The sequence below is a fragment of the Tetrao urogallus genome (assembly GCF_951394365.1).
Source record: "Tetrao urogallus genome assembly, chromosome: 2".
Lineage (NCBI taxonomy): Eukaryota > Metazoa > Chordata > Aves > Galliformes > Phasianidae > Tetrao > Tetrao urogallus.
In genome coordinates, this window is record NC_136814.1 from 24,597,598 (window position 1) to 24,614,748 (window position 17,151).

The 17,151-nt window shown below is 38.2% G+C and overlaps 1 protein-coding gene across 1 annotated transcript in view; it reads right to left on the reverse strand.

The window, feature by feature from the left end:
• Nucleotides 1–13,592, reverse strand: part of THADA (THADA armadillo repeat containing) — a gene marked incomplete at both ends in the record, with an annotated part of 151,528 nt that extends 137,936 nt beyond the window's left edge. Inside the window, 15 exons of the mRNA XM_079550771.1 lie at nt 656–804; nt 2,440–2,563; nt 3,185–3,307; nt 4,043–4,198; nt 4,364–4,515; nt 5,233–5,924; nt 6,816–7,036; nt 7,315–7,409; nt 7,967–8,157; nt 8,937–8,985; nt 9,870–9,902; nt 10,066–10,214; nt 11,863–11,993; nt 12,421–12,515; nt 13,517–13,592. Of these exons, the coding sequence (XP_079406897.1) occupies nt 656–804; nt 2,440–2,563; nt 3,185–3,307; nt 4,043–4,198; nt 4,364–4,515; nt 5,233–5,924; nt 6,816–7,036; nt 7,315–7,409; nt 7,967–8,157; nt 8,937–8,985; nt 9,870–9,902; nt 10,066–10,214; nt 11,863–11,993; nt 12,421–12,515; nt 13,517–13,592 (2,436 nt within the window). The remainder of the gene's footprint in view (nt 1–655; nt 805–2,439; nt 2,564–3,184; nt 3,308–4,042; nt 4,199–4,363; nt 4,516–5,232; nt 5,925–6,815; nt 7,037–7,314; nt 7,410–7,966; nt 8,158–8,936; nt 8,986–9,869; nt 9,903–10,065; nt 10,215–11,862; nt 11,994–12,420; nt 12,516–13,516) is intronic.
• Between the last annotated feature and the right edge of the window lie 3,559 nt (nt 13,593–17,151).

The following is a 17,151-nucleotide window of genomic DNA, read 5'->3' on the forward strand; positions in this document are numbered from 1 at the left end:
TTGGAATGCTCATTTATAAAGCAGCATTCAAACACAACATACATCACAGGAAGATGGTTTTGATTTCAAAATAGTGCTTTGCCAACAGTCCTCACAGAGAAGCAAGTGTTACTGGGAAGCACTGTTTGCTCACCAGTACTTTTTAATTATAGAGCGTTCATAAAGCAATCAGAAAAAAAAAAAACCAAAAACAACGATATAAAGTGCAAAATCTGAGAGAAATCATAGACAATCAGAAAATGAAATCTGAGACCAAATCAAAGAGGAACAGAAACACAGGCTGAGTTTTGTAAAATTCATGAGTAATAAAGTCAAAATGCCTCAATCACTTGCAAAGGACATCACAGCTAAGAGCTTACCTTATCTGTTTATTTGATACTAGAGTATGCTCTTCCCCAGTATCAAAATGTGCTTAGTAAACAGTTTATAGCCACACCCAATGAACTGCCCATATTTTTTCATCTATTAGCAAAAGTAGCCTTCTTAGGTAAAGGCTGAAGCTGTGAAAAAATCTACAGAAAAAACTAGGGCTGAACTCTACTGCAGTCAACTTGGACCAGCTTCTAACTGTCAAGAGCTATTCAAGTACCTAATTCAACACAGAGCATTCATCTTCCATGAAATTACTCCCTTTAAATTATTTTTAGTTACATACCTGTAAATTAAACGCAACATCACGTAGCTTCATTAACAGCTCAAATGCTAGGACTTTCACTTCTTCAAAAGTACTCGCAAAGCACTGAATCAAAGTTCGGACACGAGCAGAATTCATCTCCTGATCCAATCTAAAAACTTGCTCCTGGCCTGCTCAAAGAAATTGTTTTGCTGTAATTTTTTTGCTGTATTTTTTACATCAGAATAAGCATCATATTTACATTTTATTTTGTTCTAGTATCAGAAACGCTAAAATAGAATTTTAGCTAAAGCATTATCTTAATACTAATGAGTATTTAAGATGACGGCGTTCATTTTTGAAGCCAAAGTTCCCACATCAGAAAGTTACTCTCCGTAATACAGAAAATAACTGTATAATCAATGAACATAAAGATGTTATAATTATGAAATGAACTAGAAAGTTTGGCTAAGCAGGTTATAACAACAAGAGAATAGATAAAATGCTTACCCGCATCCTGGGCTCACTGCAAAACTCCAGAAGAGGGATCTCCAGAAGAGATCCTTCCCTACTGGTAGCCAGCTCTTAAACGGGTCTAGGAGAGATGGAGCCAGGCTCCACCTCTTCCAGCAGCACAGGTGAATTGCCTTCACCTGTGCTCCCATGGCTGACTCATTGCTTGCCTCAGGTGATCAATCAGAGGTTCAGGCCATGATTCAGCAGTTCCCATACAGTAACTCGTTGCCAAAAACAGAATCTGACTTATTCAGCTTTGAAAACTATTTCCCTGGAATTCAGTAAAAGTAGCAAGAAATTCTTTTCAAAAAAGGATTTAAGACTTCTGCATGCTGTCATGATTTGTGGGGATTGATGTAATGCCAGAAAGAAGCCAGAAGTTTTAAGACATAAACAAGCACACCATGCTACAACACAAACAACTGCAGCTAATCTCCTTTTTAAAAGTTATACTCCTAAATCTTAAAGCTATTATGAACAACTCCCAGTACAATTTTCTCCTAAAAAAAGATCAGAAGTCACAACAGCGTGCCACAAACTCATAATAATGAAATTAGCATAATGATTTACAGCAGATTTTAAGAAAAGAAGACCAACCAAGAAGGTCACTTCCTCTCCAAATCAATTTTTAGATATCTCATTCCTTTAAATAACAACTGAACACCAAAAATTTGCTTTAATGTTGATCGTATGATCCAGAGACAAGATTTAGGAAAACTGCCAGTATATCGGGGCTCTAAGTAGCATTTCTTCAACTGAGGTTGCTGTAACAGTGTAGAGAAACTTCGAGTAACAGCAGCAGCAGATCATCAATTGTCCAGTTCAGGCATTCCTTATTTAGGATACAATATATCTCAAGGACATACAATTTTTTTTTCAATTAACAGTTTCCATGGTCTCAATATTTTAAATAACATGCTATTAACAAATTAGAAAACGTAAAGGACGTGAAGTTATTAAATATACTGAAACTTCACCAAAAATCTTTTCTAGTGACAAAAAAAAAAAAAAAAAAAAAAAAAAAAAAGAAAAGTGGAAAGTCTTGCCAGAAAATTCTTATTTAAGAAAGATATTCAACAGGCTACAGACATTGTATTTACTTCAAAATTCCATTAGCTATTAAAATGTACCATACTCTCTTCAGATAAAATCAAAGTGGCAAAGTACTTAATTTTTACAGTACTTTCTAAATATTTTACCTATTTTACTTTGACAGAAATTAACCAGCTCCATTAAAAAAATCTTCAATATCTGCCATCCCCACACCTTATAAGTTGTAATTTATTTATAAATACAAAGCAGTCTCTCACCTTTTGGAACAGGAAATATTTCAGCTACTGATCCTAAAATACTAAGGGCAGAAAATCTGGTTGGGTGTGACGAACCAGGAAACAACGCCTCAAAAAGTCTGTCACATAAAGATGACAGGAAATCCTAAAGATCAAATGAGAGATTTTAGAATAGCTTATTTGCTGCCCCACAAACAGAACTTTAAGTAATAACATACAGGACATCCTGCAGTGTTACACAACAAAACCATGACCCTTCCAGCTCCACCTGGAGGAATGGGAGGCCTACTTTTGTAGTATTAACAAATTTCTTATTTCCCAGAGCACAGGAAGAAAGCAAGATCTTTGGTTTCAATTTTCTTAAAGAGCTTCCATCCCTGCTCCCACAGAGATCACGATCACATCAAATCCTTTAAACGCTGTCATTCCCCACTTGCTGCTGTTTCAGTTCACTCAGCAATCCTCAGAAAGTAACCTGGATTGCCTTTTGACAAAATGAAGCTTAAAGATACTCTCCAAAAACCAAAAAGCCCTCGGTTCATGACAAAACACTACATTTTATCAAAACTAACTTGCACAAGTAGTGTTAATACTGTTATACTTGAAATGACTGAACCCTTCTATACCACAGTGTTTCCTAACACAGACATGACTTAACATACTCTGAGGTGTTTTCAAGAAAAATTAACCAACTTACAGAAATGCCTTCCCATTTCTTTTTGTCTACTACATCTCTACCAATCTAACATAATTTATGTTTACTTACTCTGTATTTCTGCAAAATCCCCAAAGGATTCCTTTGAGGTGAATCTTCAAACAATTCTTGCTTGGTTTTATTTTGCTCCAATTTATAAAGCACCTGAGAACTTTCTCGTATTCTACAAAATAACTTTAAGAAAAAAATCAAAACACAGCAAAGGCAAGAGTCATTTACAGTTAAGTAAGGGCTAATGAGATTTTCAGCTTAATTTCTACATATTATTTGCAATTTTTAAAAAAAGTTCATATGCAGCTCAACACAGAACTGATCCTTCACATGAAAAACAAGGTTTTTTGTTCCCCATTTCACACTCCTTCCCATTCCTTTGCACTTCCAACATGTATTTCCATCCTCCTTAAGTTTACACCCACTCTTCTTTTCCCACCTCCCCATTTTCCATGGAACGTATGCTCCTGTATAAAAATAACTCAATTAACATGCATAGATTTTTATAGCTTAACTAACCTCAGGACTGCTTTCTCCCTTTCTACTTCATTTCTTCCAACACAAATTTTACAACTCATATTTCTCAGTCTGCTTCAGGCAAGTACAAATAGAGATGGGCTTTTGCTGTTTCTGCTAGGCCTATTCCATCCTTCTCCCATTCAAAACACTCTTTATACACATATGCTTTCCTCATCCTATCCACATTCTCCTACTACACTGCCATTCACAATTAGTCACCGTGTCCATTGCTAATTTTTTAAGTTATCCTTGTCTGTCATTCTGTTGCAAAATACATACAAAGCAGACTTATCTTAAAGTTTCTTCTTTCATTTGAGCAACTTTCTAACATGGTAGAAAAAAGAATACAGACATAGTATATAGTTAAAACAACAAGCAAAATAATTTTTTTTTCTTTACCTTTCTCAGCAACGAACATATCTGTTGCCTTACTGAAGGAGACTGACTGTTCAAGTTGTATGTAATAAAAAATAAAATTAGTTGCATTTCTTCCACAGATACAATTTCTGTGCTACGATGAGTTTCACAAAGCAAACCTAAAGCATCAATGCAAACCTGAAAGATATTGAGATGTTAAATGTAAAAGAGTTATAGACACCTACGATGGTACCTTTCTTTTAAAAGAATACTGACACAGAACTTATGATCTAAGCAATTCCCCTAATTTTCTAAGCAAATAATCTAATGTCTAAAGACTCAAAGAAATAATTGCCCCTCTACCTGATTGTGCTGATGGACTAGACCCTGTTTTATAGATTCAGTAGATACAAGACCTCTGCTCATAATATTTGAAAGCTCCAGGTGTCCATGAGCCCTGGCTGTTCTTAGGCACGCCATCAGGGCTCCAAGAGCTCCTCTGGTACTCCAAGAGCCTAAAGAAAATGAAATACAGTCATAATTATAGCCTCATTAACACCATAAACAAAGTACTAACTGCAGAGCTTGTCAGAAATTCTACATACTTCCAATTCATAACCTATCTCTTCTTTTTCTCTATAAACCAAATAAGACCAAAAAACAGTCTGTCATAGATTCAATTCATTCTAAATTGCCTAGAATCCAAAGCCTATTCATGAATGAATAAATCATACACAAAAAGGACTTTGTGATGTCTCAAAAGCCATTAATTGAAAATTACACTCAATTACAATAAAAACTCAAAAAAAAAAAAATAAAAATCATAGATCTCATATCTATATATTTGCAACAAAAAATTATCACTAAAGTCCTGCTGTTAGACAAGCCTATAGAGGAAATAATAACAGAACAGAAAAATAGGGAAAAAAACAACCTGATAATTAACATAAGTTGGCAGGTAAAGTGAAGAGTAAAGAACACACAACTAGAACATGGACTATTTTGCTCACAGCATGAAGATACTCGAGATTATAAAAAATCCCACCATGAAACACTAACAGCAATAAACACCCATCCAGAATTTTATCTCCCAAATTCATTTTAACAGGAATTGAAAATGACTTTTCCAAAATTTATATATATATATACATATATACATATATATAATATATATACACACACATATATATATTAAATTATTATAGTTACAAATATTGTATTTATTTTCTTACCAAGATTAGCATCTGCAGAAGCCTGAAGAATCTTAATCATGTAGTTCAGGCTGTCAGGGCTACACCTGAGTAATTTTGGTAAATAGTAATCTATTATATATGTAGTTTGGTCATGGTTCCCTTCACATAGTATTAGAAGAAGAGGAGAAACCCAGACGTCATGCCACTGGTCAATCCATGTGCTTTTCTGACAACTTGAAGTAAACTGGACTTTGTGATTTGTAAACATGGTTTCCAAAAGATCACTAGCATAGGGTGCAAGAGACTGATCATTCATCACATTCAGTATTTGTACTGGAATTGATCTGTCCAACTGCAGTATATTTTCAGTACCCAGACACTCCACAAGACAGGCAAGAGAAGCATATTTCCCTTTTACATGCCATTCCAAACTCAGTAAACGCTTGGTTAGCCTTGCAAAGAATGGGTCTGATTTTTCATCAGAGCCAGTAATGATGGTCCGGTGTATCTGAAGAAGATTCCTGAATATCAGTTTGCTTTGGTGTCTAACAGCATCTAGAGGGTGCTCCCAGTGTGTGTAAACGTATTCCAGCAGCCTCCCAATCACCTCTGAACTTCCATCAAGTTTCATTTTTAGATTTGCTGAGTCTGAAATAAGGGCAACTAGTGCTGAATTGGTCCAAATAGCAAGGATTCTAGACAAAGATGTTGCCATGCTGGATTCTTTTAACCTTTCCAAAAGAACAAACAAACAAAGTTCATAAACATCATTTGTGACTTACATTGAAAATAAACACATAAATTCTGTTTCAAAATAACTATTCATCACAATAGTTTACCTCACCCTAATACGGATAAGGAAATGCTATCCATTTGTTGAAGAAAAAAAGAAGTAATGTAAAAAGGTTTTGGATGTTTCAAACTGTACGCTCAGTCACCTGGCATATGCTGTTAACCACTCACAGCTAAAAACACCTGATATAGGTCAACAAGCCATTACAACATCTATTTTGTAGCTGAGAACAGAACTGAACCTCTGCGTGCTAGTGTTTCACAGTATTATGTTACTGCACGCTTCTTGAACACCTCAGGAAAAGTTTTCATTGTCTTAAGAAACAAGTCAATAAACAAATAAAATGAGAATTGTATATCCTAAAACAAAATCATAAAATTGACCTCCAGGACAATATGCTCACATCCACTGTTGAGTCTCCATAAATACTCAGCAAACATTGGTGAAGAAAATGGGTGCAATATTTTCCACATGGAGGAATTCAGTGACACATCTTTGCTTCCAACATACACCACTTTGTCTGACTGCCCCTCTGCTGCCATCTGTCACATGGCAAAACCTAACAGAATACTGAGAGGAAGATTCAACCTCTTCTAGTTTTCAACCTCCATTCAACCTCCATTAGTTTTGGAGCAGCCCTTATATTTTTAAATTTATAGAATTATCCTGAATATATTTAAAAAGGTAATATGACTTGTAAAGAAAAGCAAATCAATTAAATTGGAAACACTGAACATATCTGGAACCACAACATTTGCAAAAAAGCAAGTAGAAATTTAAACCCCCACCCAGAAAGCATGAAACAATAAAAATCAAATTGCAGACTTACTCTGAACTCAGAGACAACAAGACTGATGCGATATCTAGTAATAGTTTCTCTCCATTTTCACCCATGCTGCCACTCTTCCAATCCAGCATAGCCAGTGCTCCATGGCATAGGAAGAGAAGGACCGAGTCAGAGAGCTGCTCTGTGCACAGAGCCCCACAGGTATTCACAAACCACGCTGGCATGCCTGCACGTTTCCTCGATCCACAGAGCAAGTCACTGACCTGTAAGAGCAATATCAAACCTACTACAGTGTTTTAGCATGGGAGAAAAAACACTCTGTACACAAGCACAAATCCTGGAAGATCTGAAAGATTATTAGCACGTTCTTCTCACAAATTCAAAAACCTTATATCACTGTTTGGTACATATGAAGAATAAATGATTTAATTCCAAAAGGCCAACATAGAGGTCGGCAAGTCCTACAATCTGAATTAGCAAAGCCTCTGAAACACTGGGAGGACTGATTAACGGCATTACCTCTAGAGAAAGGTATACTTACCAAGGAAGGTAATTCTTCAGCTGGCTCATACATAGCCCTAATGAACAGAATAAAAGCCAGTCCTGAGGTGGTCTGAACAGTCTGCAGGAGAGTTTCTACATGGCAGAGAAAGGTATTTTAGTCAAAAGTGAAGTAAGCATCGTGTGGCAGAACTGTGTAACAAAATTATATTATTGCTATTGAATTATCCTAGACTTACAGTTGCTTATTTGTAAGTCTGTAGTGCCAGTCTGTATAGCAACTATTAACAAATTCTTACATGAGTGCAGTAGGAAGCTATTAATACCTTTCAACAGACAGAAAATATAGAACTGCCTGGTAAGATAAAAGGACTGTGGCACAGCCTGCTTACATTTATAGAAATTTCTAATATAAAAAAGCCACATGTCTGTATAAGAAGTAAACCTGATTCGCTACAGTGCACTAACTAACACATCCGACTGCATTAATTCACACAGAAATACATTATGAGCTACAGGTCATAGCTCACAGGAAGTCCTACTACTGCGCCCCACTCCCATCAATCTTGACAGTTTAACCTCCATTCAAACTACACAAGAGACAAGTATTTCCATACACAAGTTGTTTTTATTGCAAAAAGAACAAGACTGATATAACAAAAACACCTGTCTTTGAATGGTAGTAAACTTACCATCCATTAGGAAGTTTGTGGAGATTTTCAGTAAATTACACATACTTTGCCAAACAAAGGACTCATGATTTTTCCAAAGACTTCCCTGAATATTTTCTTGCAATTTCTGTACAAGCATCATTGACACTTTAATGGCCATCAATAAATCATGCATCAATTGAGTCTGAACAATACGATTTCCATTATTACTTCTGGGGGGAAAAATAAAATAAGGTATGATAATACGCTCACAAGGATGAAAATAAACACAATGACAAATGCTGCTGCAGTTTCTGTAGGTTCCCTTGACAAATTTTCATTCATTTGACTGTGCCTGAACACAGCAGAAACTAAAGACTGACAAAACACAGCTTGTCCCTTCTTATTTTATCAAAGAATTCCCTCATGCACAGACTATATTTCTATCACTCAACATTCTTCTAATTTGAAGACAGACAACATGTAAACTTGTAACATACAAAACTCTCTATTAAGAACCCTTATCCTCCAGGCACATGGTAAGAGACCACAGTAAGGGGGCTTCACTTTATGTCATGCTGGAAAATGTCAAGATTCTAAATGATGATTGCCATGACAAACAGAATATCAGTGCTGAATTAAACACTCGTGAAAAAGGGAATTACTTTACCTGAATTTTAATAAGTGTATTTATTAATTACAGTGTTCAGTCACAATTCAGATAGCAAAACCACAACTCAAAGGCCTCACTTAGAAGTAATAGCTCCAACACAGTATCAGTGCCTTAAAGACTAACATCTTAATTTTGTTTCTTTCCACTCATATATCATCACATTGCAACAAAAGAAAAGAAACTCATCAGTAGCTTTTTTATTTAATATACATATCAGCGTAAACTAACATTCCCATCTGTCATCAACGCATGGCTATCAAAGCAATATTCCACACTAAATTATCGTGCAAGAGCGAAAATGAAAACAGATAAAACAGAGCTTATATTAAATTCACTTGCCTGTTTTCTTCCTGAATGTCAAGTAGCGACTTCTGCAGAAACTGAAGAACTAATGAAAATAATTATGTGATAAATTTATCCAAAAAAGAAAATTTATTTATTATTAATTATTATTAATATTAATTTATTTAGAAGAGCAAAGCAATCACACATAGCACACACAGTCACAACAAAAAGTTATCAGTACAGTGGTGTTTCTTCCACTCTGTAAACAAATGAAACTGAAAATTCAGTGCGGTCCCAAAGAAGCGATGCTAAAACAAAAACTCACAGTGGTTTGTAACAAAATGGAACAAAATTACAGTTTCCAACCCACATTGTCTAATCCAGACTTAGAGCTCCTCAGTGAAAAGGTGAAATTCCCAAGAGCCAAAGACAGAGCAGCAATAAAAGGTCCATGGGAAGCTGTGAACTTTGTTTGCATACCAGGTCGTGGTATGTCGAGCTATCTCACAGTTTACAGATAGAATCAGCACGGGACTGAATTGATGTGATTCAATAATAAGCTGTCCCAGCAACAGATCAGACTTGTGCAGAATTATTACCAAACAAAATTCTTGCCAAAGCAGATCAGGGCCTGTTATAGTCAAGACTAGATGTTAACAGTTCAGCATAACCCTATTTAACTTTCTGACAAGGCATAAGACTGAGGCTACTTTATGTAAAGTAATAATGAGTCCAAAAGATCCTTAAGGTCACCCACTGCTACCCTTCCAGATTTACATGCGAGGATGCTCAGTAAAGCAAGATCGACTCCTGGAAATTAAAGGTACAAATCAAGAGGAAATCCTTGACAAATGTGCCATATAAAAGTACTTGTCATTAAAAATGAATCATGGGAAAATCAGATATTTACATCCACTACAAATCCTTCACATGCAACCTTCCCCCAATAATCTAAAGTGAAAATTATTTTAATAAACGTAACTTTACCTTCTTCAAACAGATTCGTAATACTTGCTCTACCTGAGGAGAGAAAATACACTTTAACAAGTGAAAAAAAGCTTTTTAAAAACAAAACAAAACACAGATAAAAATGTAAACATAATTATTACGTGCTGCTCCAAGACACAAAACAATGCTGAGCAAGTTAGAACAGAAAACAGTATATTCAGTATATTCATCATACCTAAGCTGAAGTCCTCCATACAAGAAGCAAGGTTGTCCAGTACTTTTCTGTACAAATATACATCTGTGGTTTTCAGATCTTCCCTAAGGCAGCACACAAAGCTTTGTACAGCTAATGTCATGAACTGTTCAGGAAGACTGTTCAGTGAACTACAACAGTAAGAAACAGCACGATCAGTTACTGCACACTGAGGTATTAATCAACATCTGACTAAAGTCAGGGTCAGCTCTGTCTCCCATAATATACAGATGCTGCTTCCAGCACTAGCTCTCTTCTCACGGTTTCTGCAAACACAAGGATACATTACACCTGTAATCCTCAATTGTATAACACGACAACTTCTTTTTAAAAGAGCCAATATAAATTAAGTTGAAACTCTACAAGAATTACTAGCATGTTTACTACTGCCGCCCTTTTGGTTTCACAGTTAGAAAACTACATCTCTAGTATTCAAGATAAAGAGAAGAAAGATCAAAGAATGTCCAAACATGACTTCCTCTATTCTGTCTGAAATACAGAAAGGATATTAAATCTACTCTGTATTTTTCTTACCAATTGACATTTTCCAAGATTTTCTTCAGAAATGATTTCAATGAGTTAATTCAGCAAAAAAAATGGAAGAACAGCTCGCACTTGTACCTTTAATGCAATGTCTGTGCAAGGTTTAGATTATCCCTGCACATGGAATGTAAATTAACATACATCCTAACACTCTATACCTAGATTCCTAAGCCAAGTGTCCACAATTTCTATAGCGTCACGATCTATATGAATATTTATCCTTGAAGATACACAACACGGATCCAGATCTACTAACGCTTTAGAGTCTTCTAAGAAAACACATCATTCCGTTGTATAACTTCTTTCCTTCTCTATGCTATCTCCACCTAAACCTAGGAACTCCTTAACATTTTTGCTTACCTTTAAAACAATCAAGAACTGAAACCTCCCTTTGGTCACATACCTTACAACTCTACGGCACTATTTTCTGCTCAGCCCATTTAATACTTTCCAAAGTCTGTTTACAAAGTAACACTTCCAGAAGATACATAGACACTGATCTTAGATACATTTTGCCACAGTATGAAAAAACAGCAATATAAAGAGACGCAGGTAGCTAGTTTTCTACTAGCATGAAACAACAGCTATCGAACATACTTTAAAATAGTCACTCGTGTTCTAATTCTGAAGCTACAAAAATCTGTCAGAACAGTGTGAAGCCTTGGCATGAAATGAAATACAAGATGGAAGCCCTGGAGGTCTTAGTGGAACAAATGTTTTCATGCACAGAAATGAAGACAGCTAAACAATGCATCTTTAAACTATTAAGGCTGTCTTAAGTTACCTAAAGAAATACAACAGCAATTTTGCAACAGAAAACTAATCACAATAAAAATAGGCATGAAAAAATACTGTTCAGTCAGGATTCCGCTGAGCCATCTTCTCTTTATGTTTTCAAAGTTGATATTCCTTTAAAACACATGTATTTTAAATTTCTATTCCACTGTTAAATTTTAAAATTCAAAGTGTTAATTATACACTCTATTGTCTTTCAAGTAATGAGAGAGGATTACAGCAATAATCCACTTTGAAGCTATTTATCCAACAATATATTGTATTATTTGCGCTTTTTTTAACTAACTGAGGAAGAAAAAAAGAGCACCTATTCACATATGAATACAAAATATTTTCAGCAATTACAGCAATTTGGAGCACATGAAAAGTTACTGAGTTCTAGGTAAGGAAAGCACTACAGAAAAAAGAAGAAAAGAAAAGGCTATTATCCAATAAATTTACCTTGCTAATACTTTTTTCAGGGGATTCTTCACATCCAATGAAAAATATGTCTCTCCCAAGATTTCCAAACAGGCTTTAAGCATGGGATCACACGTACAGTTTTGATCCATTGCTTTTAACAAAGGCATAATCTGTAAACAAAAAGAACACTTGATCAATAAAATAATCTCTCTACATGCCCTCATAATTAAAAGAGGTGGAATTCACTCTCATTTGAGTATATGATGCAAACCCATCCCTTCTTTAGGGCACCCTGTTGAGATTCAGGTGTCAAACACATTCCAAGAACACTTCTGCTAGCAAAAATACATAAGTACAAACTCAAAATTTGTTATCACTTGCCTTCCATTATTCTCTCCCAGAAACCACAGCCTTTGCCAATTTGTATTAGAGCTACATTTCCACATCGTATATTCAGGAGTAACAACTGCATTTTGCCATTTCATAGGAACACTTAAAAGGTCACAGAGTTTATTTCAGAGCTATATTTTCCCACAAACAGCACACGAGATACATTACCACTTCCAAGACACCACACTAACACCAGTGGAACCTTACTTGTTTAATACACTGGATCTGCTGGATGCCATTGCTCAGTTGTGCACAGTGCAAAAGCAGAGATGCCAGATTTTGCTCTCCATCCTTTGAAAACCCTACATTTGGGAGAAGACGATCTTTTTAAAAAGAATTACAATAAGCAGCGTGAAGAAAATGCAACATATAATAAGCAATCACTGGCTCCACTGTGAAGGAATAGTAGGCCTCAACTTGAATATGAAGATGATCATCACAGAATCACAGAATTGTTGAGGTTGGAGGAGATGTCTGGAGGTCGTCTGCTTCGACCTCCCTGCTCAAAAGCAGGGCTACCTGAAGCTGACTGCCCAGGACCACAGCTCAGGTTAAACTCAAAATGAAACCAGTCTATCTCAGAACAACTCCTAACTGCCTGCTGCAGGTAACTCAAAAGAAAGCTTGATTTTACCTACTGACAACAAACACTAAACAGATTATCTCAGGTCTGACAGTTCATTTCTTCTTATCTGTAAGGCCTAAAACCAAGAACTCACTGGAACTTTAGCTTTCAACTCCTGTGTTGTTCGGTTTTGTCTATTCTTTAATACCAGTAGAAGCTTACCTCAAGCAAAAAGCACTGCAGAATAAAAGAGCATTTTAACAGTATCTTTAAATCCAATTAACTACAAAGAAGCAAAGGTTACAAAAAGACTCCCAATATGACCTCCAGAAGCCCCTAGCAACCCCAACCATTCCGTGGTTCTTTGAAATTCTGCCTTATCCTACATATTAAATGCTACTACTTCAGGTAGCCCTGAATTACAGGCCTGCAAGAGGGATCACACAGAGGGCATTCTAACACCTTCGCATCACTGACAGAACAAGGCAAACAGCTTACAAAACAAAACCACAGTGACCTACAGATTCTTTTAACTCTGAAGCAGTAAGAAGTTGTTATCAATACAAAAAATAATAATAACAATAATAATAATTTTTTAAAAAATTGTAACAGAAAAAGAACAAAAACACACAAAACTAAAACATCACAAACAAAAAAAATTTTTAAATGCTATTTCAGCAGTTACATTCTAATAGAAAAAGGAATTATACAAGTTCAGCTCGAGAAAAACAAGCTTACCCTGAAGTTTCTCAAGCTGCTGACAATCAAGAGAGAATGCATCAACCTTGATTTCTTTCTTCTTCTTCAAAACCATTTTAACTGATCAAGAGACACCTGCTCAAAAAAACAAACAAACAAAAAAAAAAAACACCTCAGCAAAACACATTGTTTAAAAAGCATAATTATGAACACTTTATAGAGGTCTTTTCACAGTCCTAGAATAATACTTACTTATTTATGCAATCTCTTTTAAAATACAACAGCTCTCTTTTCTATATTTCGAAGCATTCCAATTATTCTGTCCAAAATTCACCACAACTTCATGGCACAAAGAGGAGAACAGAGAACACAAGACAAGTTCAGGTTTGCTGAATGAACCATAGATGCTCCCAATGGAACTTTTACTACACTTGTTATGTTGCCTGTGTGGTGTCCCTTGAACACACTCTGAAAGCATCACCATGCATGGGCGCATGAATGATACCACAAGATTTCAGCTGCTCTGCTGTATGCTACTTGATCAAACTAATTTAAAACTAATTTAGTGTTAGCAGTGTAAGGTTAGGACCACGCAGTAAAGAAGTATTTTCGTTTCTTAAAAGCAGACCGGCCAGTTCTCCGCGCACTAAAGTAGGCGTTACGAGTAGGAATTTGTTCTCCCTCCTTAAGAAAATAGAAAGCAAACGTGTGCTGCAGTCTTCACTGAGGAGCTCCTTCCTACGGAGCGATGGGACCGGCAGGGACTCCCTCTGTTCCAAACCCCACCGGAGCAGCGCTGCCCAGGCCGGTGTCCAGGCGGCTTTTGAGGATCTCGCAGTACGGAGAGCCGCTCGGCACAGCGCAGCACGGCGCAGCTCCTAGACACACTCAGGTGCCCCGCGGCACCAGAGGGGCTCACTCGGCAGGCCCAACGCCGCCCTGCGCTACAGAGGCGGATCGGGGCGCGGCGATCTCGCAGACCACGGCGGCCTACGGAACAACCCGGCGCCGCAGCCGCAGAGGGCCCGGCGCAGGGGAGGGCGAGAACGGAAGGAAGCGAAACGGCTGGAGGCCGTGCCCGCCGCGGGCCCTTACCCAGCCGGGAGAAGCTCGTCCGGCGGCGCGGCTCCGTTTCCCTTCCTGGCTCTTCCGAACCACGTGCCGCACGCAACCGCCCGCGCCGGGCCGGACTCTCCCCGCCCCGGGGCTCGGCCCCGCGGCCTCCTCCCGTTCGCGCTGCCGGAGCGGGGGCTGCCGGGGGTGGGTGGAGGAGAAAGGTGCAGCGCCGGAAGTTTTGCTACATCCGTACGCATGGGAAATGCCGGCCCCGCTGCTCGGCGCCGTGCCGTGCTGGGCATCCCCGGCGGTTCGGCCTCCCTGCTCAGTCGGACGGTCGCATCCTCATTTCAGTGGCCGCGGCATCTCCGACCATCAACACCAGGTCTGCAGTTCCTTCGCTTCAAGTTCTGCATGTTTTATATTCGGTTGGCCTCTCTTAGAATCACAGAGTCATTAAGGTTGGAAAAGACCTATAAAATCCAGTCCAACTGTCAGCCCATCACCACCATGCCCGCTAACCTGTGTCCCTCAGTGCCACATCTACCTGTTTCTTGGATGGATCTTAGTACAAGCCCATCTGCCTGCTTTGCTCAGTCACTGAACTGAGCCTAGAAAATGAGGCTCAATCCTTTGGTCAGCTGCAACTTTCCTGTGTAATACTGTTGCTCAGGACTTCACTTTCATCTCTTAAGGAACCAACCTTTTGTAAGTTCCAGCTCCATGTACCATTGCTCACTTTCTGTCCCCTTAGGGACAACAGTCCAGCTGCTTCCTGCCTCCTAGAACGGCTTTGGTACTGCAGTGCACAGTCATCTCAAGAAAGGAAAGAGTAGCACACTTTACTTGCTCTGATCCCCAGAAGCACCAAGTTTTCTGTATCCCCAAATCACTTAGAACTGGCTCACACATCGCCACACAAAACTACACTGTATGTAGCGGATGTTGTTACAGCTCCAAATGTGCTGTATCGCAAGGCTTAACTACTTTGGAAAAGTGCCACTCCATAATTTCTATTTCTGCTGGAGAGGAGCAACAAGCCACTGAATTAATGATGTCTGTGCCCTGCTGTGTATCTAACAAAACAAGCAGGTGGTGCATCTTTAATAAAATGAATGACTTACACTACAGAATTCATTGTTCTGTGAAGCTCTGGTTCTTGAAAAATTACGTATGTTCAAAAGCAGCTGCACCGTGTCATGGAAGGAAAACAACAAACTCTCAGCAAAAGTTTCAAAACAGAACTTCTGGCTTAAAATGTCCCTAAACCATAAGGAGGTGGAGACAGTGCCCTGGGAAAATGACACCCCATTTCCTCAGGCATAGGCTGGGACAGACAGAGAACTGGGCTGGGTTTGCTGGGAAGGCTGAGCCCATCTCTGCAATTCATCAGATGCTTCCTCTGTGCTGGATCTGTGGTTAAAAACATTAGGTTTATGTTTACAAACATGACAGTGTTGTGTTTACAAACATCACAGTTGCGGCAAATCAACACCTACAAAGTTGATTGCTCACAAAGGAAACATTCTAACCCACAGCTGCTGAAAACCTGGATCTGGAAGCTGTGTGTGTTGGTCTCCTGGAGCTCAGGGTCTGTACGCCTGTCTCCAGTAAGCAGAATAAGGTTTAGATGGAGAGCCTGTTTTCAAGGAAGACCGTGAGCTTGGAAACTCGATGTTATCCGGAGCAATACAACGTTTTACCACGCTGTGGCGCCAAACAATTAAAAAGAGGTCGTGCTTTCAAAGGCAAACTACAGACTACCAAAAGCTGTATTTTAATTAGTTAAAAAAGCCTTTACCAGTAATCGAAATGAGTACAGATTGTTCCACTCAGAGCTACCAAAGCACAAGAATTACAGCTCATTTATGTCAGATGCTATTTTCCTGTCCCTGAAAGACAAGCCATAGCCTTCAAAGAGCAATGTTTTAAGATATGTCATGGTGATAATGTGAACTGAACAGGAATTATCTTTCTCCTGTCCCCCATTCACTTAAATAAAACCTTTGAAACTGCTTTCTTTCTGGAAAGACCAAGTGATATTTTCATTGAATTACAACAGTAACTGAAGATCATCCATTCACTTCTATCAAATTTTTGCATGACAACTAGTACAAACAGCACTCTAGGATCTTTTTGTACTTTTTGTATTGAAAGTTTAAATCCTTCTAAAAAATCCAGGTATAAATGATCCTACAGAAGACAATTTCTGATCAGAGCTCTTAGAAGAGCAAGGTGCTTACTGGAATACATTTTCCAATTGTAGACGTAAACACCTAAACCTGATTGTTGCAATGATTATCCACGTGACAGAGAAGCAGAAAAAGCCCTGTCTGTTGTGACAGGCTCATAAAGCTCTGACCCTGTGTGCACTCACATTCTGCGTACTCACGAAAGTATCATAAACCCTGAAATTGGACATTCTGGTTTCAGGTTTGATACCTCTCCATGAGTATGCATTTTCTACGCTTATTTCATATCGTTAATATCACATCTCTTTACCTAGCAGGGCCGCACGGCTGCAGAGCACAGTTACTATCATCTGAAGCCAAAGAAAACGTCAAGCCACACAACAAGCAGCCAAACAGCTCTGCTCTCCATCTCGCGGTCCGACGCTG